The sequence below is a fragment of the Pseudorasbora parva genome, chromosome 1 (assembly GCF_024679245.1).
Source record: "Pseudorasbora parva isolate DD20220531a chromosome 1, ASM2467924v1, whole genome shotgun sequence".
NCBI classification, from domain to species: domain Eukaryota; kingdom Metazoa; phylum Chordata; class Actinopteri; order Cypriniformes; family Gobionidae; genus Pseudorasbora; species Pseudorasbora parva.
Genome location: NC_090172.1, coordinates 13,826,556 through 13,852,024, shown reverse-complemented (window position 1 = coordinate 13,852,024; position 25,469 = coordinate 13,826,556). Strand labels below are relative to the sequence as shown.

General features: G+C 36.8%; 1 protein-coding gene across 32 annotated transcripts in view; it reads right to left on the bottom strand.

The window, feature by feature from the left end:
- The window catches only part of LOC137049274 (adhesion G protein-coupled receptor L3-like), a 425,717-nt gene that overhangs the window by 81,291 nt on the left and 318,957 nt on the right, over positions 1-25,469 (bottom strand). For 25 of the 32 annotated variants that reach the window (XM_067427809.1, XM_067428692.1, XM_067428735.1 and 22 more), the window contains one exon: positions 15,470-15,508. The exons of the other annotated variants lie outside the window; for them this stretch is intronic. In XM_067427809.1, the coding sequence (XP_067283910.1) occupies positions 15,470-15,508 (39 nt within the window). The remainder of the gene's footprint in view (positions 1-15,469; positions 15,509-25,469) is intronic. 32 annotated transcript variants of the gene reach the window in all.

Here is a 25,469-nt window from a genome sequence, read left to right as displayed (position 1 = left end):
TAACTGTCGTGAAGAAGCTCGCTGTGGCAAAAGTGCGCATTGAGGGTGGATATCGACCGCAAAGGGGGTGCTCCAAAAGCACTCTTCCGAAAGCTAAAATGACAAACGGGACACCCTACAGTCTCATGGACTAAAGCTTGGAACATACTCTGCAAGAACAAATAAATTTGTTAGTTTTCTCTATGTGGCAAGAACAAAGTTTGTTCTTGCCAGTACATTCCATACTTCACAAGAAAAGCAGGTTCCGATCATCTTCATTTATCTGCATTAACCGCGCCCACTTTAAATATATGACCAATCACACAATAGTTCTCAGACACCCACAAGAAAAAAGTTCTGGCAGACGATGTGTCGAGAACAAGCTGACAGAACTCCCAAACCAGGGCTGCGAGAACAAAATGACGTCATTTTGTTCTCGCAGCCCTGGGAGCGAGAACTTTTTTCTCTGTTCTTGCGGAGTATGTTGCAGCCTTTAATGAACATGCGCACACGGTAGGCATTGTAAGCCCGAAAGGACATATGAAGTGTGCCATTTGGGTCAGGGCTTAAGAGTGTACTTTTTTCTCCTATGTCCAATTCTTCTGCCATCCAGAATGACAGCACAGCTGAAAAGCTTTGTTTGAGCTGTGCCCTCTACTGTAGAGGAAAAAATTTGTATTTCCTTCAGCCTCAGGCTTATTCATTTGACGTTTGGTGTGGAAGTGCCTTTACATTTGTAAAAAAATAATATATAACTTCTTTTTTTTTATAAAAAGAAAAGAAAAAATGAAAAAAGCTCAGCAAAGATGAGAAAAAGTAAAGCAACTGAGAGATACCGGCAGGCAACTGAGAGGCGCTGACAGTCAACAGATTACAGTACATCACTACAGACCTGACAGACGGTGATTCAACATGTTCAGACGGCGAAAACGAGAGCTGACCTATGCTGACAGACGCAGAACAAGGAGAACATACTGCTGCGACAAAACCTGACAAAGTGTCTGTTGCCGTCTGTCGCTGCCGTGCGAATTAGCCTTTAAATATGCACTTAATTAACAGAAAAATGTAAGTGTAGAATTCTGGATTTCATCAACTCAACTGTCACAGCTTTAAATACGTATCAGAGGGAGAGGGGCTATCAGACCTTAGGGGAGGAGCTATAAGACTTTGATGTTGAATGACAAAATAACCTTATAAAATTCATACACCACATATTATATATATATGTGTGTGTGTGTGTGTGTGTGTGTGTGTGTGTGTGTGTGTGTGTGTGTGTGTGTGTGTGTGTGTGTGTGTGTGTGTGTGTGTGTGTGTGTGTGTGTGTGTGTGTGTGTGTGTGTGTGTGTGTGTGTGTGTGTGAGTGTGAGACTATAACTAATATATTTTTTGCCATCTGACACATGACAATGACTACGTTTACATGGACAGCAGTAATCTAATTATTGACCTTATTCTAAATAAGACAATATTCTGATTAAGGTGTTTACATGAGTTGCTTTCCGTTCATGTTCCTGTTTTACATGTGATAGAACATAGATCGATTGTGGCACGTCATTACGTCCCCATGCCACGCTATGTTCTCCAACATCCAATCATAGTGTGACTTTGGCAGGTCTGTTAATTTTATGGCCTCAGAAAACCCGCTAACTTCACCTGCGGGTGGCGCTGTTGGACAGTGTTACTTTACATTAAGAAGTATAACGTTGATTTATTTTTGTAATATTATGTATTGTCTCTTTATGTTTTTTTGAAGAGACACTGCCCCTCTGTCCTCCTTATAATAATAGCTTTGATTAATGATGAAAAAGGTTTAAAAATCATGACTGTTTGGATTGTTTTTCCTGCCGTCGAGCCACAGGCGTTCACTGAATAACCCATCTGGTTCACGATAACAGATACAAACTTATTGTATTTTACTTTTACAATGAGCATAATAATTACAACAAAAATAAATTAAAAAATATAGAGAGAGGACGCAGTGTTCAGAATGAACAGTCAAGTAAAACACACACCGCCCATAGCAACGCTATGGCAACGACATTTCAGACTGACAGATACGTAAAAGATAAACGGTACTTTTCCGCCATTTGTTACTGTTTTGTAGACGTTTTTATATTAATTTTAATTCCAATTCTGTTTTATTGGCCACAATATTATCGATGATTGTTGAGAGGGGCACTTTTGATTAATTTTCAAAAAGGGCAGAAGCTCGAACCCACAAAGCCTCCCCTCTGCACTTCTCTGGTGTGAGTAACGTTATGTGTCCTGTCACAAAATGCGGTGAAATCTCCGACACGACATTAATAGTTAGATTAAGGTGTGTACATGTCTGTATAATGCTCTGCGATAATGCGACTAAAATAGGCATACTTCACATGTCTTAATCCGATTTATTTGTAGTTAGATTATGACTTTAATCAGATTAAGGTAATTAGAAATCGCTGTCTACATGGTAGCCTCTTAATCAGAGTATTGTCTTAATCAGATTAATATTGGAGTATTGTTGTCCATTTGAACAAATTCAATGTTAATGAGGTTAATCTAACTTCCTAAAAATACAAAAACCTATTGCGATAATGATTAGTCCTGACATTGGGATGAACAAACAACGTTAACAAATCTTAAAACTTTTCCAGGTATTATGTAGTAAATTTCATTAAAAAAAAACAACATTTTGCTTATAAAGAGTTTCATTCACTAATAATTGCATGGATTATAAGCACTCATGAAAAATGTCTGATGAAATGTCACAAATGAGCAACCTTTTCTGTTCCCTTTTATTTATTTATTTTATTTTATTTTTTACAAATGTTTGTAGAATATTCTCGTCTGCATGTCTAGGTGCTTGATTGTATACACCTGTAGCCATGGAAGTGATTGGAACAACTGAATTCAATGATTTGGAGGAGTGTCCAATATGTTTGGCAATATATAATATAAAGTTAAAATATCTACGTATACAATTTTATCTTAATACCTTTATAACACCTATGTGATATTAATGTACGTCTCATTTCGGTAGTTCAGTAATACAACTAGAAATGTGTATGCTGTGAAGAATTGTATGCTGATTTCACACACAAATCATATAGTGCATGTGCCTAATTAGTGAATGACTGGATTGTACAAAACACACACACACACACACACACGCACGCACACATGCACGCACGCACACACACAGTCATTTAGCACCTGCCTCTGGCTTTCTGCAATCCCGGATATCAAGTTGTTGGAATCAGTAACCAATTCGACACTTCAGCAACTGCTGCCTGTGAGTTTTGCAAGAAGTGGACACTCTACAGAGAAACAGCTCTACGCTAAAAGCTACAAATTCGGATGAGAGGACGGCACTACAGCTGTGGCCAATCATTCAGGCTTTTAATAATGTTTAACCTCAATCATCAAAACCTCATCACTTGGCTCAACACCACTACCACCAATTAAACATTTAAAATGCTACAGGCGAAAAATGCAACCCGGAATGCTAATAGGGCAAAGCCTAAACATGTGCAGCGAATGATCTAATAATGGCCGGGACACTTCAGTTTTGCCAGAATGACTGAAATCCACATCGAAGGCGAAAGACAAAAAAGATGAAACAGAAGCCAGGGTTCAGGGAACCAGCAGCTCTCGCTCGCATCTTTTACGGCCAACTTTCAAAAGACGCTGATTTGCGCTCACTTCAAAGAAGCTCCGGCCAAGGCTAAAAGTCGACATCTGTGGAATTTTCAAGATGTTTCATTTTCAATGTGCTCGAATGAACAGATAAGACAAAGCTCTTTATGGGAGGAGAGGTCCGGTATAATGCGGTATACCGCACAAGGACAGCGTGAACCCTCTGGCTTCCAGGGCTTTTGATCAATGGGGAATGAAAGAGAATATTCTGATGCAGAGAAAATAAACTTACAGGCAGAGCAGAAGGTGATTCGAGGCTTTCGTACGGGAAACTGAGTGTGCATATGTGTGTTTATGTAATCAAGACGTCAATGTCACACTCCAGAGAGTCAACACTCACACAAAACAGTGTTCGTGCTGAGAGAATGTCACCCGAACAAGACGATTGTCATTTTCTCACTCCAAACCTGGATCTTTCTTCCCTCAAACAAAAGATGTTTTGAAGAAATGTATGCATTATTCACTGAAAATGTTGTGCTATACTGAAGCTCTCAAATCCTTTAACACGATTAAACATGCCTTGTTGCAATAGGTGGCAACAAACGTAAGAACCCATTAGTGTTGTCACAATGCCAAAATTTCAGTAGTTGGTACCAATTCAAACCAAGCCTGCAGCACTCCTGCAAACTAAGGGTACTTTCACATCTCTAGTTCGGTTCATTTGGTCCGAACCAGGGGCAAACAATTATACATTGTTGCATTTTTTAGCTTTTTTGGTTCCTTTTCACACCACGCTGATTGCTTTGGTCCGAACCAGTTGAAACGAACCAAAACGCAGGCACATGACAACATCCACATCACTCATTGGCCATGGCGTATTTCCTAAACTGCTTTTCGATTGGTCAGAATTTACGTGTGGAAAAAGGCCAACAGAAGAGGCAAAGCCAGCAAACTATAATAACACTATGGAGAGACGACTGCGCAAGCTAGTTTTGTCCCTGGCCATAATCTACTACACTGTGTGTATTTACCACAGTATGCAAACAGTGCCATTTTATAATGAAGCGCGGACGCGACAACATTCTAATGCACTGCAGACGGCAAGCGCGCATCACTCGTCACTTCAAGCGGAGGCGTGCATTAATTATTCTTAACTGACATGCTCATCTTCCCGAAAATATTTCCAGCGATCTATCAGGTAATGTCATGCACACAATGTCAGCGCAGCTAACTACGGCAGCTGGTTTAGTCCAAAAATGATCAGTACTTTTGCCGTTGGTTCTGTTCGAGGTCGGATCACGTTCTCACCACAAACGAACCGCTCCAGAGTTCTCCAGAATGTATTTTCGATGCTTCAAGAGATTCTAACTAACCAACTGATGTCACATATAGACTAATTTAATGATGTTTTTATTACGTTTCTGGACATGGACAGTATAGTGTGCATACATTTTGGTACGCTCTTGGACTAAATATAAAATATCTTAAACTGTGTTCCTAAGCCTTACGAGTGTGGAACGATATTAGGGTGACATTAATGACATAAATTTAATTTTGGGGTGAACTAACCCTTTAATAACAAAGCCGCACAGCACTGTACTGCATAAACAAAGTGTGTCAGTTGTGTTATCATCATGTGTCTCTTTTTTTGTTGTTGTAAATTCACAGAATGTTCAAAATTCAAATTTTATTTGGCAGACCAAATATACAATTCTCAATTCTGAAAAGGATGTATACTGCAATAAAGGAGATAATCATTTAGAGAAAAAAAAAATGTCCTGGGGACCCCTTTGAACCTTTTGGAGGACCTTATGAAACCCCTGTTCTAGTTACAAATAATTACAGAAATAACATTTTTTTAAAGATTTTTTTGGGAAATGGTAAATTGATAATTTGCTAGTATTTTGCACTTAATGCAATTATCTAATCAACCAATCACATGGCAGTTGCTTCAATGTATTTAGGGGTGTGGTCCTGGTCAAGAAAATCTCCTGAACTCCAAACTGAATGTCAGAATGAAAAAAAAAAGGGGGATTTAAGCAATTTTGAGCGTGACATGGTTGTTGGTGCCAGACGGGCCGGTCTGAGTATTTCACAATCTGCTCAGTTACTGGGATTTTCACGCACAACCATTACTAGGATTAATAAAGAATGGTGTGAAAAGGGAAAAAACATCCAGCATGCGGCAGTCCTGTGGGCGAAAATGCCTTGTTGATGCTAGAGGTCAGAGGAGAATGGGCCGACTGATTGAAGCTGATAGAAGAGCAACTTTGACTGAAATAACCACTCGTTACAACCGAGGTATGCAGCAAAGCATTTGTGAAGCCACAACACGCACAACCTTGAGGTGGATGGGCTACAACAGCAGAAGACCCCCACCGGGGACCAACCACTCATCTCCACTACAAATAGGAAAAATAGGCTACAATTTGCACAAGCTCACCAAAATTTGACAGTTGAAGACTGGAAAAATGTTGCCTGGTCTGATGAGTCTCGATTTCTGTTGAGTCAGAGTAGAGTCAGAATTTGGCAAAAACAGAATGAGGACATGGATCCATCATGCCATCATTCCCATCCTCTGATGGCTACTTCCAGCAGGAAAATGCACCATGTCACAAAGCTTTAATCATTTCAAATTGGTTGCTAGAACATGACAATGAGTTCACTGTATTAAAATGGCCCCCACAGTCACCAGATTTCAAGATTTTTTGAGCATCTTTGGGATGTGGTGGAACAGGACTTCATGCCCTGGGTAAAAATTGGGTAAAAAGAACGACAGAATGTTCATTTTTGGTTGAACTAATCCCGCAGACTCACATGTTTCAGTGGCATGGAGAGGTCTGAGCCATCTTTGTCATTACCGCACTAATCTACTGTTGCTCTCCAGGTATAAAGTCAAAAATGTCCTGTCAATGCACCAGTGCTGATCTCTGTAATCCATCACAGCACTGAACCGGCTCATGCTATGAGTTTGGGCCGAACTGAACCGCTCTATCTCATGGCTTACACAGGTTCGACCAGCCAATGTGAGCAGCTTACCACCTGACCCCAGATCATCAACAAACTCCGGCAAGAACACAAGCAGATTACTCACTGATCCCAGGTCAGGCTGTCTGAGCTCAGGGGGAACGTAATCGGGCCAAGACACAAAAACGCCAAATGCTCTCTAATTCCAATTTATGAATCATCATGAATCACTTTGTGCACAACAATAAATATTCATATAGCAAACATTTGGTGCTGATTGCAGGCTCACAATTAATTTAAAAGCGTCAATTTCAAGAGCTCTGTGCTAATGAGATGAATACATACGGATTGAGAGGAGTGAGAGAGAGAGAGATTTGTGATGCAGATAAGCCGTTTAAAGGATCCTGGGAGGTAAATGTATTGGCAGAACATTAGAAACAACTGTAAAGCTGAGAACTTGATCCCACACAGCAGACAAGATTATTTGAATAGAAATGTCTTTTCTATGAGCAGCTGGAAATAATAAAATAAAAATAAAAATAAAGCAGATTAACACTGTAAAAAAAAATTATAAGTCTATAGTTTTTGTTTTCTCTATGACATTATCACGTTTCAGTAGTATGTTTTAACAGCTACTGAAAGGAAGAAATGTGCTTCAGTGTCATAAAAATAATGTGACAATACAAGAAATCTTAATGGTCCTAAAAATAAGATGGATATAATATCTTATTTTGTGACATTTCTTGACAGTTTTCCTGACAGGCTCACCCTTATATTTTCAGAAAGTGTTTCTGAGGTCAGACATTCTGAATCATCTCAGCCGCAGAGCAGAGGAAACCCTGCAAACTCTAACAAACTGCGTGTGTTTGTGTGTGTGTGTGTGTGTGTGTGTGTGTGTGTGTGTGTGTGTGTGTGTGTGTGTGTGTGTGTGTGTGTGTGTGTGCATGTGTTTCAAATTCAAAATATGCCTGTGCTAATCTGGTGGTCCTTCTCATAAGAATGACTTTCAGACTGCATTATAACTGCATGTGCGTGTGTGTGTGGCTGATCATTCTGATCGTTATTAAAGGAAGAAAACTCATATTGTGTTTTTAATACAAGTTCTAATTTTAAAACACATATTGCATGCTGCTTTTCATGTGCATATAGATAACAGCCAGACTCATATTGCACTTTTTGAAAGACCTACTGAAGAAAAAAGAAGGTAAACGTGTGTGTGTGTGTAGCTTTTACGAGAAAATTCATATAGTGTTTTTAATACATGGTCTCTATTTTATGCAGCTTTGATGTTGTGCAAAGATACTAGACCGACCCATAATGTCCCTTTTATAGGCCTTAGGAAATAAACTCCTTTAGTTTCTTCAGTGTGTGTCTGTATGCATTTGCGATTGATCCTGGCAGACAGACAACACTGATCTTAGCAGCCTATAAAACAGTGTGTATGTCTCTCATACAGCATCACATTGGGCTCAAGTAAGGTCACGTTCATCTTTAAAACATCACATGCTGTTAAACACTGATTCTCCATTAAAGTCCATTAAATAACAACTGTGTGCCAAACCACAGCAACAGGTTGAAATTTCCAAAACACTGAAAACATTTTTTGTCCCTTTTTCCATCGCAAATACAAAACCGATATGAAATTACTTGAAAAGCCTAAATTACTTAAGATATTAAGTCTTTTTCTGAAAAATGTATCAAAAATTTATGCTTAAAACAAGAAACAAAGCTTAAATTATTTTTCCGACCTCATTAGCTGATTTTTTCCTTGATTTACAGCATAAATTTGCTTAACTATGTGAATTTGTGAATAATCAATGTATCCGTACTCATAAACACACTATATTGTCAAAAAATATTTACACACCCCTCCAAATCTTTGAATTCGGGTGTTCCAATCCCTTTTAAAGGAACACTCCACTTTAAAAAAAATAAATAAAAATAGGCTCATTTTCCAAGTCCATTAGAGTTAAACATTTGAGTTTTGCCGTTTTTAATCCATTCAGCCGATCTCTGTTTCTGGCGGTAGCACTTTTAGCATAGCTGAGCATACATCATTGAATCATATTAGTCCATTAGCATCGAGCTCAAAAAAATGACCAAAGACTTTCAATATTTTTCCTATTTGAAACTTGACTATTCTATAGTTACATTGTGTACTAAGACAAACGAAAAATGAAAAATTGCGATGTTTTAGACTGATATAGCTAGGAACTACTTTCTCATTCCTGCGTAGGAACTTTGCGGCCGTCTTGGGTGCAGCGGCGCAATGATATTACACAGCGCATAAAAATAAGCAAACTTCCGTCAACATAACCAGCATGAAAGTCTGCTTGCACAGAGAGCGTGCCTTGTAACCATGGAGACGGTTGTGAGAGACGATTCAGAAGATATTTACTTTGGTGCAGATCCCAAACCGTATCTATTTGAACCGGAATAACAGTTAGACTGAAGACGAGCTTTTGAAATGTGAAAGAGAAAGTGCGGCTGAACAGACTAGGTCAGAAGAGACTAGGAGAGCAGATTTAAACGGGTGAGTCAGAGAAGAGTCAAAATTTAAAGAAAAATGGTCTGACATGGATTCGGCCTTCCGACCTTTTGATTTTGACTAATGTATAATGTGAATGAAATATGCTGAGACAGTAATGCTTATTATGAAGACAGAGGGAGTGCGCGTGCTCCGGTCTTTCTCTCTGTCACAAAAATATATGTAATTATTATTTATATAGTGAAGGAAAATAATTAAAATGTATAAAAGTGTAATTAATACCTAATAATTAATTAGGCTACTTTATTGAACTAGCCTACCAATTCATGCTACACAATTCACGCTTGCAATCGTGATAATGTTCAGCAAAACAGCTCTCTTAGTCGATTTGTGTTATTAACAATATTATAAAGTATAAATAAATAACAACTCAGTTTTACCCCAGTATGTTTCTTCTGTGAGTTTATAGTGCTGCTCATTTTTTTTTTTTTTCTCCACAAATGTTTCTGACGAGACGGGCAGCGTGAGACTCAACGCGACTTTGTTACCAGAGATGCACTCATTATCAATCGCTGTTTACGTTGAATGTAATAATAATACAATAAAAAACCTGACTTATTCTCACGTTTGAGGTTATTTAAAAGCTACACTGTGTAACTTTTTAGTTTATTCTTATCTAAAAACACTTTCTTTCAAAACAGTTCTTTCAAACATATATGTGCTCATTAATGTATATTTACTTCTTTCAAGTAATAAAGTATTCTCGTAAATTTATAATATGCCATTGAAAATACATACGGGTGAGGGGTTCAAATGCTGGTCGCCATGTTGCCCTTCCATCTTGAAAGTACATTAGCCAAAGAGGGACATACCCGTAAATTCAAGCTTCACGTTTCGCGTTTTAACACTCGATGGCACTCATGAACGAACTGGAAGCCATGTTAATCTTGGACTAAATCGGCCACCGTAGGAGTTAAAACGAAATCGGAATTGAGGGGGGGGAAATATCACACAGTGTAGCTTTAATATATTATTTGTCCGGTTGGGAAAGTAAAACCCTTTCTTTTTTTATGTTGAAATTTATGTCGAGCCCTGCCCCTTACAGACAGCCCTGCGTTCATTCATAATTTCTTTCGTGCTGTAAAGCGGGGCTGATTGGTTCATGTTGTGCGTGCCGCGCTGCCTTTTGCTTGAACTAAGCAAGTAATAGTTACACAAAAAGAGGTCACGCCACATTAGAGCACCAAAAAAGATTGTGACAGCTCAAGAGATGTCAATACAGTCCATATGAAATTAGCGCATTTCTCATTATTATTGTAAAGTTAAAAACTACACCCCCTACAATACTTGGTTAGCAGTAGCAGTTTTGCAGAAGCGTTGCAGCATGCTTTCAGAAACCCTCTACCTTTCCCAGCTCCACCTGTATAGATCTGTTAAGGGTAATTCATGTTATATTGTACAGCAGCAGCATGTGTTACTTGCTCACAGCAGTGTAGTGTACATATTGGCAGTAGCAAGTCTCGTTCTTGCTCTGCAGCAGCAGCGTAGCAGATCTATTCTGCCAAAGATCAAACATATGAACATTGTCATATCCATTACCATGCTGAACACATTATAGAACTGTCATGTCAGAAACAATATTTTACGTGCATATGTGACCTGAATCACACGTGACACATGGATAGATGCTTATATTTACATTGTAAGCATCTATCCATATATTTACATTTAGATTATTTACAATGATGAGAGCTTTAATCATGTTGTGCATGTTCAGTTGATCAGTTGTCTCTTAATGAGATCTAGGGGAAAAAAATATTCTGACCATTGCAACAAAGGTGGCTAACAGGCTGGTCAGGCTTCAGTCCATCAATGTCAGGCTTACATTAGTGCCTGCAGACATGTTCAGATGATGGTTAAATCCCTCTCTGATCTCACTGCATTGACAGTTATGTGTCTGAAATATAAGAGCTGTGTTATGACGCATGTTTTATGTTTTTTCAGCACATTCTAACATAGATATTCACCCTTTCTCACAAGTTAAGGCAGACAACTAATGACCTATATATATATATATATATATATATATATATATATATATAAAGCACATATTCACACAATGGCAATTCAAATTTCTTTACTGGCAAAATGCAAAGAGAAATAAATAAGTCATAAAGAAATGTTCACACAAAAATGTCTACACATTTTTTCTTAAATTCTCAAATTTTCTTCATAAAACAAAATTATGAAGAAAATGATGCCCTAATTATTTCCCTGTCTGGGCCAGACGGGTGTGTTAAATTTACTAAATTATTTCAAGCCATTATTTCCCCATAACTAATTCATTTAATTAACGTGTTCAATAGACAGCCCTACTTAAAATAGATTGAACACGTTATAAGATTTTATTTTGCATAGTGTTTTTAAGGTGCTTCAGCATCCTTTTGAAGAAGTGGTATATATATATATATATATATATATATATATATATATATATATATATATATATATATATATATATATATATATATATATATATATATATATAGGGATAAAGCAGCAAGAACATTATTCAACATTTCTCCTTTTGCAATCCTTGTAAGAAAGGAAATCATATGGGTTTAGAAAAAAAGAAAAAAGAAAAGAAAAAAAAAACATTTCTACATGATGAAAATTTCAATTTGAGCAGATTTAGGAGTACCAGAAAAATAGCTGCTAAGTACATATAAAAGTTTATAAATATAGTTAGCAGATGCTTTTATCCAAAGCTTAAGCATTTCATCACAAGGCCAACAATATTCACAGTATGCAATTGCACATTTATTAAAAAGCTAAATAATGATGATTTTTTTTTTTTAAATTGCTAAAAACGAAACATTTTATATAATAATAATCCCACATTCTCAGTAATAATATTAAATGAACAGTAATAACTTTTTTGGAATTGGAAAGGAAGGATGCAGTCTGTGAACATACAGACTTATAAAAATATAGAATAACCACGAAAATATAATTTTGATCTTGACAGGCGCATTGCTTGCAAGAGCTTTCCAACTGTATAAACATCTCTTTCCATCAGAACAACATCTGATGCAGCTCAGTTTGTTGTGGGTCAATTATTGATCGTGAAGGGGGATCAATAGTTTAAACATCACACCCATTTCCCCTCAGAAAAACACACTCTGTACCCGTAATGTACACGGAGCTCGGTGAAGCGCTTTGGTTTCTGAACACCACGCAAGAAATCTATTCTTAACTTCGGATCAGGTCAGTTATTGATCCATCACTGTTATTAATAAGTCAAACACTGCGCTGGTGCACGAAACAAATATAATAAAGACAAAATAAATCTCTGCACTTCTCAGCTTTCAGTGGATATACACTGGTCTTCTTATCCAGAACGACTATTTTCTCTTCTACTGAGCAAAGAAAGCAAATCTATTGATTTATACTCATGAATTTCTTAGCATCAGGTATTGTAAATAAAAGCATTTCTGATTTGTATGCAGTCTATCATATGTTTTACGACATGAATAACATATACAATGTATCATGCAGTGTTCACGTTTGTGTGATGTCTTCATACTTGGATCTCTTGCTTCATGTACATACACATCGATCAGGCAAAACTTTACATTTCTAATATCGTGTTGGCCCCCCTTTTGCTGTCAAAATAACCCTGACACGTCCACTAGACCCCTTCAAGGTGTGCTGTGGTATCTGGCACCAATATGTTAGCAGCAGATCCTTTAAGTTCTGTAAGTTGTGAGGTGGGGCTCCATGGATCAGACTTGTCTGTTCAGCACATCACACAAATGCTCGACTGGATTGAGATCTGGCGAATTTGGAGGCCAAGTCAACACCTCAAACTCATTGTTTTGCTTCTCAAGTCATTTCTGCTTTGTGGCAGAATGTATTATCCTATGAAAGAGCCACAACCACCAGGGAATACTGTTTCCATGAGAAGTTGTACATGGTCTGCAACAATGTTTAGGTAAATGGTACATGTTAAAGTAACATCCACATGGATGGCAGCACCCAAGGTTTCCCAGCACAACATTGCCTAAAGCATCACACTGCTTCGTTGTGCATCCTGGTGCCATGTGTTCCCCAGGTAAGTGACACACACGCACCCGGCCATCCACGTGTTGTAAAAAAAAAAAAAAACGTGATTCATCAGACCAGGCCACCTTTTCGCATTGCTCCAAGGTCCAGTTCTGATGCACCCCACAAGAGCTGCAGTTTTGGAGATGCTCTGACCCAGTCATCTAGCCATCACAATTTGGCCCTTGTCAAACTCACTCAAATCCTTACTCTTGCCCATTTCCCCTGCTTCTAACACATCAACTATGAGGACAAATTGTTCACTTGCTGCCTAATGTATCCCAACAAGTGCTGTGATGAAAAGATAATCAGTGTTGTTCACTTCACCTGTCATAATGTTATGCCTGATCAGGGAAGATATGATCTTCACACAAAATTTGTGTGGCAAATGAGATTGGTGAGGTGTTATCTTTAGATTATTGGCTTGAAAATGCTAGCAAATAACTAGGTTTTCCCAGTTATCAGTGAATTCTATATGGGACACATCTAAATCTTACACCATCTCTTCCACAAGTAATACTTCATTGTGTTTACAGTCCACCAAATAGATTTGGATTAAAATACAATCTCTAATGTGAAAGCAGCATTACTAAGTCAAGAAGTGAGTTACCAAAATCTTCAGTAGAATCATGATATCTGACATCTGAACTTACACACACACACACACACACACACACAAAACATTGCCTTTACTTGCCTCGCACGTCACATTCATATACTTCATCAATGTCATATGTTGAAGGCAGAAGCCGTGACCTCTGATGGGTCAAGATAGCTGCTCAACAATCATCAAGTGCATGCTGGGAAAGTTGACAAACACATGACCTGACGGGGGTGCAGACTGCAGCAGAACCCAAGCAAAAAGCTGCAGGCAACTGTTGATCTGAGACCAGCTGTGCTTTCTGAATCCTTCTCTGGACAATATAAAACATACATATTTTTCTATTGTAATATATTTTTAAATTCATTCCTGTGATGTTAAAGCTGAATTTTCAGCATCATTATTCCAGTCTACAGTCACATGATCCTTCAGAAATCAATCTAATATGCTAATTTGATGTTAAAGAAATATTTCTTATTATCATTAATACCATTAACATATATCATTATTTCATATTAACAGTTAATTCAAACCTATAGCTTAAAAAAGTGAACTAGAGCTAAAACTAGTTTGCTTTAAAAGACAGCACAGCTGTTCCCATTGATTCAAAAAGCACAAAACTATGAGTAATCATGAGGCCATGAACAAAAGTAGATCTTACTCCAGCATTTAGGTTTGTAGTTGACTGATAATTGTTGCTTAAATTATTCCATTTGCTTTGATTCGTGCTGCACTTGTGAAAAGAAGTATGCTTCATTGTATTGGATTTGCACTTGTAGTGTACTTCAAATCATAGAAGTACATTAAAAACTGTCCTTGCAGATAATATATTAATGAAATAAAAGGCCACTTAAGTGTACTTAAAGAGTGTACATTTTCATGACAATGTTTCTTAACACTTAAAGGGATATACTTCAGGGATAGCAAGTTCTAACAGACTTTTATAACTTTTAAAAAGTGCACTTGTAATAAAGTTAAATTAAAAGTTTTACTTTAAAGTATATTTTTAAATGATTATGTTTTAATAACCTTGTGTGGTTCTTTAAAGAAAGTGCACTTGTTTTGATGTGTTGGATAACATACTAAAGTTTCAATATTTTTCAGTTTATTTATTTTAAAAGCACTAAACTGTAACTTCATCATCACAAATATGTACTTTAAATGTATATTTAAATACATGACAAGTTTCAATAGAAATTAAATAAAAATATAATTTAGTTTACCATAAATGCTGCATATTCTGCAGTGCACTTATCATATTTCAAAGACAAACAGTAATTTAAATGTTATATACAAAGGTGTAATTTAAGTCTTAATTATGTCATAAAAATGTAAACTATAATACATTTTATTTAATTAAAATAACTTGGAATGAAGTGGGTGTTAAGTATACTATTGCCATAATAATTTAAAGTATGTTAAAGTGTACCTCTTTTTGCACATGCTGTTACTGTAACCAGACCCGATTTTAGGTGGCGTTCACTTATGGAAGTGTTTAAGTGTTGGTTATTATGGGTAATTTGCAAAGGTGAAAGTTAAAATTGGTCAAGGCCTCATTAGACAACAACATGACCTTACAAATACATGAGGAACATGGCTTAGGTGCAAATGAAGCGAAATGCATGAGCTCAAACACACACACACACACACTGGGATGGAAGCCGTGGCAGATGTGAGGATGGAAGTGGAAAAAATATAAAGAGGAAAAATACCTGTACAAAATATCGACATGAACGTTCCCTTTTCTGCAGCTGAAAACCCAAAGGAAACACGTTGGTTTAGTATCAAGCAGAAAATTTGACATTCTCAGGGTCTTTCACACCAAAGACAACCAATCGTCTTTTCAAGAAAATAATCACTGGGCTGAACAAAAGCATATTCGCTACCATGTCGGTCTAATGTACCTTTCAATCCATTTCCAACTGTATTTGTATCGTTTCATGTGCATTTAAATATTGCACAGGGTTTAAGGAACTCAGAATCTGTGTTGATATGCAAGTGAAATCTACAAAGCGAATGTTCGCCCCCATTGTGAATGGCTCCACAGGAATCTATAGTTTCTTTTCTGTTCTATTCAAAGTGTCATTTGCGTTTGGTGTGAAAGAAGCTTTGGAAGCACATAATTTACATAAATCACATCCTACTGAACCCAGAGGAAAAGATTAATCCACTTTTACATGTACGAGACAAGTCCAAAAACTTCAACGTGTCAGAAATGGCCTGCTCAAAAGAAAATCTGTGGAAAAACTGGAAAGGAACCGGAAATTTTATAACAGGACATTAACCTTAAACCAAAGAAAAATGCAGCACGTAATTCAAAGTATGGGTAAAACACAGTGAAAAACCAACACAGAAATATTTCTTCATATTCACACAGTGAAAAACCAATACAGAAATATTTCTTCATATTAACACAGTGAAAAACCAATACAGAAATATTTCTTCATATTAACACAGTGAAAAACCAATACAGAAATATTTCTTCATATTAACACAGTGAAAAACCAATACAGAAATATTTCTTCATATTAACACAGTGCACTGAACCCTATGTTTACTGACTTTTGAGAGTGTTGAGGAGTTTCTGGGCTGGTAACTGCTGGATTGTTGGATGAGTTTAAACAGGCTGTTTACCAGCAAAACTTAATAACACTCTGAAGAAGGTAGATGACCATGCTAGTCAAAACCAACTGCACCTTATGTCTTTATCTTTAATGTGAAATTTTGATTTTGATGCATTCTGTTATATAAATGGAGCAACCGGTCATTTACAGTTCTCAAGTCTATTTTTTAGAAATGATTTCTATTTCTGCAACATAAAGCAGCTTATAGACTGGGTACTGATTATATATATATATATATATATATATATATATATATATATATATATATATATATATATATATATATATATATGAATGCGTTAATACCATGTTAATGCAACTAACGGCACTAATTTTATTAATGCGCGATTTACGCAGCGCACATTTTCTGTTTGATCCGTGGCGTAGCCTGTAGTTGGAGAATTTGAGATCAGCCGAGCTGCAGTCCGAGCACGATGCACTGCTCATATCTAAGGTAAATCATTAACACCATCACCCCTTACAGTACATGTGTTTTATTGAACTAAATACATTACAATCGGTTAAAACGAATACGCAGGTTACTTTTTTTAATAAGGGTAGATGTATTCAATATGTTTTCATAGCACTCAGCTGACATGTTTGTTTGAAGGACAGTGTTGACCAGGATGTGGAATAGTGTGTTTTGTCAATAAAAAAAGGGCTTTTATCCCATATTATTTTTCCCCTGATTGACATTGATATTTTTTGAATAATCCTTTAGCTTTGTTTCTAAGTTTCAGAAAGAAAGAAATCAGATGAGTTAAATTACCTTTCATTTACTTTCTAATAAACATATTTCACTAAATTATCAAAAAATACATGATAGTCAAAAGTTGCGTAACATAATGTAACACGTAACGGAAATGTTCAAAGGTTTGGAGTCAGTATGATTTTTTGGAAATAAATTAATACTTGTATTCAGCGAGGATGCATTAAAGTGACAGTAAAGACACCAAAGGCCCACTGAAATCAAAATTGAAGTTTTTTTTAGCTTTTAGTATGACAATGATGTCAGCCTTAAAGTTATGAATAAGCTGGTGTGTTCCAAAACAATGACAAAATTCGCATTTAGGAGATATGCATTCAAAACGCACAGTCTCTCACTTCCGTTCAAACGAATTACAGATTTTGATGACATCATCACATACTTCACCTTCTCATCAAATCTTCTGTCCAATCAAATGCTCTCTAAAATCTAAAGCCCGCCCCTATACTGCTGAAGCTGCAGCTGAAATCGCTCCGTTTTTAAAACATTTACTAATTTCTACATGAGGAAAGGCATATAGCACAATATAAATGCAATATGAAACGATTCAGTGTATGCTTTCAGTTGAGGCGAATGAAGTCTGTTTTCACGTTAGTGCAACAGCGCACACACAGTCTTGACCAGAGCCGTTGACTAGAGACACGAGAGCGCAGCGCGGATGATATGTGCGAGTCCGCGCAGACAACAATAATATCGGACCCATTTGAACTCTGCACATAATGCTGCATTTCAAAGAGATATGGAGGAGATTATGATGACAAACGGTTAGAGAAAACTGGCTTTACCAAACAGAAAGGCTCTAGTCAAACCGACACAGTGTATTACTGAAAAGCTATTGGCTGCTTCAAAAAAGGGGAGGACCTGCTAACAGCTGGAGCCGTTTCAGGAGAAATTACGTCAACACATTAAATAATGCGGCGCTTTTCAAGGCAATTCAGCGAGCCTTTAAGAATATTACAAAAGACTTAAATTTCAAATAAATTCCTTTTTTAACTCTCTATTCAATCCTGATTTTTTAGAAATATGAAGCAGCACAACTGCTAAAAAACATTGTTAATAATTAAAAATGTTTCTTGAGTATTAAATCAGCACAGAAGGATCATGTGACACTAAAGACTGGAGTAATGATGTTGAAAATTCCGCTTCACACGACAGTAATACATTACATTTTAAAATATATCCGAAGAGAGTATATGCGAACAGTTCTTTTAAATTGTAATATTATTTACAATTTTTTTTTACTGTATATCTGATCAAATAAATGCAACCTTAGTGAAAATCTAAATAAAATCTTATATTTGGAAATACCAGCAAAAAATTAAATAAAAATAAAATTGCCATGGATCTTTGTTCAAACATCCCTGCTGTCACCAGTGAGAGCAAGACTCAAGGAACACAAGCTCATTCCCAACATGCCATGTTTTTACATTTAGACAGGGTAAAAGGTATTTTTAATCTGGTTTTGGCCGTCTTGAAGACCGGGCCTTCAGTTTGACAGCTTCTGATTATAGTTGTGATTGCGCAAAAACTCTTCTCCTCACCACATGAGTAAAGAGCAGCGAGGTCTGAGAGGAACAAGTGTGTGTATGTGTGTGTAGTCCATGAATTATTGAGTCTCAAAGAGGAAGAGCGAGGGATTGGAACAGATAAAAATAAATAGCAGGCAGGTCTGTCGGCCCATCTCTGCTGGTGCCTGAATGTTAATGTGGGTTGATTCTGTCTGACGGGCGGCAGCCATCTTTAGCAGCACCTGCCTGAGATCACAGCGCTCCTGCGGATCAGCACATTACTTTCAGTCTTTAGCGGCTCCTGTTAGCGCCTCTTCAGGTTCTCTAATCTGTAAAGTATCTTGATCTTACCGTCACAAAGTCCTTTGGCCCAGCCCAATGTCACACAATCCAGGGAATCTCTACTGAGTTTTAGTCGACTGACAGTGTCTCACAACAATTCGGTGCAGGGCTCAAAACTTTCTAATCTGAGAAGCACATGAGAGAAACGGATACCTGCCTGCCATGTTCTCATGCGCTAATTGATCCAGCGAGTGACATCCAGTTAGCATTTTGGAAATACATTTTTATTTTTGGCAGGACAAACAAATAAGAAGAAGTCGGGAAGATGTGTGTCAGATTAAAAAGGTCAAAACACTTTTGGCACAATGTCTTTCGCAAATTTAGTAGTTAAACAACATATGATATATTGCAGAAATAGCAAGAATAGTATGTTAGTATGCTAATTTGAACATACAGAATGATTATAAATGGACGGACCATGTGTCATTTCCGTGACAAACTATGAAAAATTATTTTTTTAATTAATCTGAAATAATATAAATATTAGATGAAAAAATACAATTAAATGCTGCCTAGGTAACTAACCAAAATAATTAAATCAATGGATAGTTAATAATTAAATAATTAAAAATCAATAGTATTACTAAAACTAAAACTGAAATAAAAATAAATAAACTCATGACGATAAAAATAATTAAAAAATATATATATACACATGACAAAATCATACAACAAGCTCACTAAATCAAATTAAAATGAAAACTGAAAACAGAAAGTGCAAAAATCTGTTTCAAAATATTGATGACCACTATATTAGTATAAATAATATTAAAATATCACTGATTTCAACATCATTCCAGGTTTTATTTTATTTTTTAATTTTAGCACTTAAATTACTTAAAAATATAAAAACGAATCACAACTAAATTATCAAAATAGAATTAATATGAAAGCTGAAAATATTAAAATAAAATCTCATTAAAAAATATAAATAAACACTATAATAGTATATAAATAATACTAAAATAACACTGAACTCACTGAAAACGATAAAAAATAAATAAATAAAAATAAGATAAATTAAAAACAGTAATTAAATGGTGCAAATTCATATTTGTTTGCGGCATATTTTATTAGAGTATCATTTTATTAGTCGAGTCTCTGGTGTGCTTTTGTGTTCACTATTTTTGCACAAGCTGCTGTTAATGTAGAGCCTTTCCCTCCCTTACACTGTTGGATTTTTTAAGATGTAGTTGCCAGCAGCCGAGCTGATGTGTTTTAAATCAGTGATCTCTGTATTGAAGCAGATGTTTTGTCTGAAGCATTACTTCTACGTTCACAGCAGCTTAAATCAACCAGCTGTGAAATTCAAAGGCAGATTCGGTTTAAAATTACCGCTCAGATTAATTAGCATAAAGGCGATGGGAGTGTGACTCCTCCATCAAAAAGTGTGAGTGTGACGCTCACTGATCACTGCTGCTGTGGAAAGTGAAGTTTGCAGAAATGTGGGTGGAAACAAAGTGTGAATTTCGCAGAAAGATGCGTGAAAACAGGTGTTTGTGTTCCACGGTTGGGCATCCCAATCTGAAAATTACAGTCTTAAGAGCCAAGTTAATTAATTTTGAGCGCTCCTGTAGCGCAGACAGCAGAGCCCTGTCAATAGAACCAACAAGGTCATGGGTTTGATTGTTTAGAAAACGCATGAACTGATCAATTTTTACCATGAGTGCATTGCAGTCATGGGGTGGCAGTGGCTCAGTGGTTCATGTAGATTGTCTACAAACTGAAAGGATGGTGGTTCAATCCCCGGTTCCACCTGACCAAGTGTCGAAGTGTCCATGAGCAAGACACCCAACCCCAGCTGCTCCCGATGAGCTGGATGGCACCTTACATGGCTGACATTGCCATCGGTGTATGAATGGGTGAATGTGAGGCAAAATGCAAAGCACTTTGGATGGCCATAGGGTCTGTTAAAAGTGCTATATAAATGCATTCCATTTACCATTTACTTTGGATAAAGTGCTTGTGGAATGCATACATTTTAATTATAATTATGTTATTCTATAGAAACCAATGGCAGTATTGCAACAGATCAGTATTGGAGGTGGATTACGGGCATCTTAAGAGATGGGTGGACTTGTTTTTCTGGACAAGCTGGCGTCTGCTCCGGACCTGGAAGATCACTACGTGCCTAATTCCGGGGTCAAAGCGACAACAAGTGATCTATGGACATGTGAATCTGATTAACTAACAATGTGTGGAAAACTGTCTATTTTCTCCTAGCCAATTAGAATCATTCAACTTGCGGTAATGACAGGGTTAGACCTCAAAAACAGTATAACTGTTGAAAAATTGTTTGTACGAATTCTGGTAGAAAGGGAGCGTGGTCTACGAACTCCTTGTGAGACTTGAAGCTGGCTTCTGCTGATGAAACTGCAAACTATTCTTAAAGGGATAGTTCACTTTAAAATAAAAATTCTGTCATCCTTTACTCACCCTCAAGTTGTTTCAAACCTGTATGAATTTCTTTCTTCAGCTGAACACAAGGGAAGATATTTTAAAGAATGTCAGTAACGAAACAGTTAACTGGAGCCATTGACTTCCATAGTAGGAAAAAAATATAAATACTATGGAAGTCAATCGCTCTAGTTAACTGTTTGGTTACTGACATTCTTCAAAATATCTTCCCTTGTGTTCAGCTGAAGAAAGAAATTCATACAGGTTTGAAACAACTTGAGGGTGAGTAAAGGATGACAGAATTTTCATTTTAAAGTGAACTATCGCTTTAAGTACATTTTTCTTTAATTAATTACACTCCTGACTCTTTATTTTTCAATAAATAAATATTTATTTTCTGGTCTTTGATCCTAAACTGTTTTACCCTAACAAGACAAATATAGATAATTTCCGTTATAGTTTCCAACATTTCAAATTTTCATTTAAGTTAAAACTGAATTAAAGTTAAATTAAAAAAACAGAAGCACATAAAATCACTTAAACTCAAAATTAAAACTGAAAATATAAATATAAAAGGTATTCCAGTATATAAATAATACTAAAAACACTAAATGAATCCATCAAATGCTAAATGCTACAATTCTTACTGAAGGCTCAATGAAGCAAAAAGTTATTGGCACTTCCTAGGATTTAAGGATTGTTAATTTTGGACGCTGTGTAATATTAATACTCATCTACATGCACACAATGTATTAAAAAATGTGTTGAGTGTCTGATCTAGTCGTCAGCTTGTAACAACAAACTACACAGAGGTCTAAAGAAAATAACGTCAAATCGGACCTCTTAAACTCCGCAGAAACTTTAATAACGCCGGTGATTATTCAAGCCGCATAATGTCCTCAGAGCGTCAGGAGCCTCAGGGCGGTGGGAGTTTTTTTGCACCCTAGTAAAACCTATTTTTAAACAGACGGCTGACTGCGAAGAGAAACACAGGGGATCATTCATCCTGACAAACACGGACATCATTAAAAAAACACCCACTGCTCTCCTCCTCCTGCTCTCCATACTGACTGCATCAAAGAGGAAGTTTCTCGCTCACGCTTTATCTCTCGTGCTCTTTCTGCCAATTTCAGTTTTTTCTTTGTCGTCTGGTAAAGTAAAACATAATAATAATAAGTAATGATTAGCTTTTCCAGACCATTGTCAGACACTGCCTCAGTATCACGTCTAAACGGGTCTAGACTACATGTCATGATGTCAAATGCAGTCCGGATACGTCAAACTAGTTACACTTTCAGCCTCAGGCGGCACATCTATGCGGTGTTTGATGCATTTTGCATGTTAAATAATTTAACAAAAATTCACAATCTCCATCAGCTCTAATCTGATTGGGTGGGTTTTACAGATTTTATTTTTCCTTCACCTGGATGCAATATAAAAGTTACCAGGTTGATACAATGTGGATTTCTGAAGATAAATGTACTGTATTTGACAATGCTTGTGATATTTATCAGAATTATGATTGAAAAATCATCGAGCCCCACCTGTCCCCAATCGCCCCAACAAAATGGTAATTATTTAAGCTTTAAAGGGATAGTTCACTTTAAAATTAAAGCTCCACTGAAATCAAAATTTACGTTTTTTAGCTTTTAGTATGACTGTGTTAGCCTTAAAGTTATGAATAAAGCTGGTATGTTCCAACACTATGACAAAATTTGCATTTAGGAGATATAAGCATTCAAAATTTACAGTCTCTCACTTCCGCTAAAACGAATCTCAGATTTTGGTGACATCATCGCAGACTTCACTTTCTCGTCAAATCTTCTGTCCAATCAAAATGCGCTCTAGAATCTAATTTCTACATGATGAAAGGCACATAGCACACTATATATGTGATAAGAAACGATTCAGTGTAAATATGCTTTCATTTGAGGCGAATAAAGCCTGTTTTCACGTTAGTTTCACACACTGCAGCAGCACACACACCCCAACGGCTCAGGTCTAAATTTAGACTACAGACACGCGAGCGCAGCGCGGCGCGGCTCATATTGCCGAGTCCGGACTCATTTGAATTCAACAAACATATCGGACCCATTTGAATTCCGCACAGAATGCTGCATTTCAAAGCGATATGGAGGAGATTATGATGGTAAACAGTGTTAGAGGAAACTGGCTTTACCAAACGGAAAAAGGTCCACTCTTGCGCTCTAGTCAAACTGTATATTAACGAAACGCGATTGGCTGTTTCAAAAAAGGGGAGGAGCTGCTAACAGCTGGAGCCGTTTCAGGGGAAATTACGTCAACACATTGAATAATGCGGAGTGTTTCAAGGCACTTTAGTGGACCTTTAAATAAAAATAAAAAAAACATAGATTGTCAGGAACCAAACAGTTAACTGGAGCCATTGACTTCCATAGTATTTTTTTTCCTACTATGGATGTCAATGGCTCCAGTTAACTGTTTGGTTACTGACATTCTTAAAAAAAAATCTTCCCTTGTGTTCAGCTGAAGAAAGAAATTCATACAGGTTTGAAACAACTTGAGGGTGAGTAAAGGATGACAGAATTTCATTTTAAAGAGAACTATCCCTTTAAGTTTGCCTGTTAACATTTCTTTGATTAACATTACATTTTAACCCTTTCATGTGTACGGTTAAAATATTTTAGCTGACTCCCAGTGTTATTTTTTTTTAAGGCGACCGTTATTTTAGAACGTTTCCCCTAATTGTTTCCATGGCGACGCCTCATGCTTATCACGTGACACACCACAACCAAAATAGCGCTGTATGACATTCAGATCCAGATTCATTCAGATATATATATATCGATGGTCAGATGTATGTGACAGATATATCACTTTTATTAAGTTTTTTTTATTCAAAATATTGACAAACTTGCTTACCATGTCATCAACTATCTAATAATCCAATTGTCAGTGTGTTTTGTCATTTAAAAACCGTTATAAATTATCTTGATTTTGATCTATAATGTGAGATGGTAATGCTCAGAGTCCAGTCAACCATCAACCAGATTTACAGCATGTACATTCATCAGTTTCTCCTGAAATAAGTAAGTGACCGGTGAACCGGGAGAAGAATCGAGTAAACTTTATAGTTACTTAAACTATGTGTATCTGATATGAATAAAACATGTCGGCAAATTATATTTCAATGGATTTTTATTGCTGCTTCCATAGACACCAGTGTGTACTCTACAAACTCTAAATGTATTGTTTTACTAGTATGTATGTGTATTTAAAGGTTTGAAACCTAAAATAAACATGTGGTTGAAAACACTGCATGATATTATGTCAAGTGCTGAGCGCGTCTGCATCTGGCTCAGCGCCAGCCAGCACAAAAACACAGTTTGAATCTGGCAGTTATGTCACGTCACTAAACATTCTGAATCCCATATCCCGGGACTGTACTCTCAGGGGCACAAAAATAAAAATCCCACGTGGGACTACTCAAAAGGTGGTAGAGATCGGCACAAACAAATGAGAGTTTGATCTCACGAAAATGTGTAAATATTATGAGTGTGCAATTTCTTGGAATGTATCCTATCCAAGAGCGTGTCATATATACGCCATAAAGTGCATATCATATGCACGCGAAAAACTGCGTAGCATATGCACGGCAAAACTCATTTTGGCGTATACATATCCACGAGATTCCACACTCTTACTATTTATACGCATTACCATGAGATCGTGTTGAAAATGAACAAATTTCCTCCCATTTGTCGAAACCCACTTGTCATGTCTCTATACCCCACCAGTGGGGCGCGCCCCACACTTTGAGAAACGCTGCGCTACACAGACATACCTATTTCAAATGAAACCCAGTTGAAATTCATGCGTGTTATACACACACACACGTTTGTTTTTGTGACATATGGGGACATTCCATATATGTGTAATGTTTTTTTATACTGTACAAACTGTATTTTCTATCCCTTTACACTGCCCCTGCCCCTAAACCTACCCATCACAGGAAACATTTTTACTTTCTAAAAAAAACTCATCCTGTATGATTTATCAGCATTTTGAAAAGAGACATGGCCAATGTCCTCATATT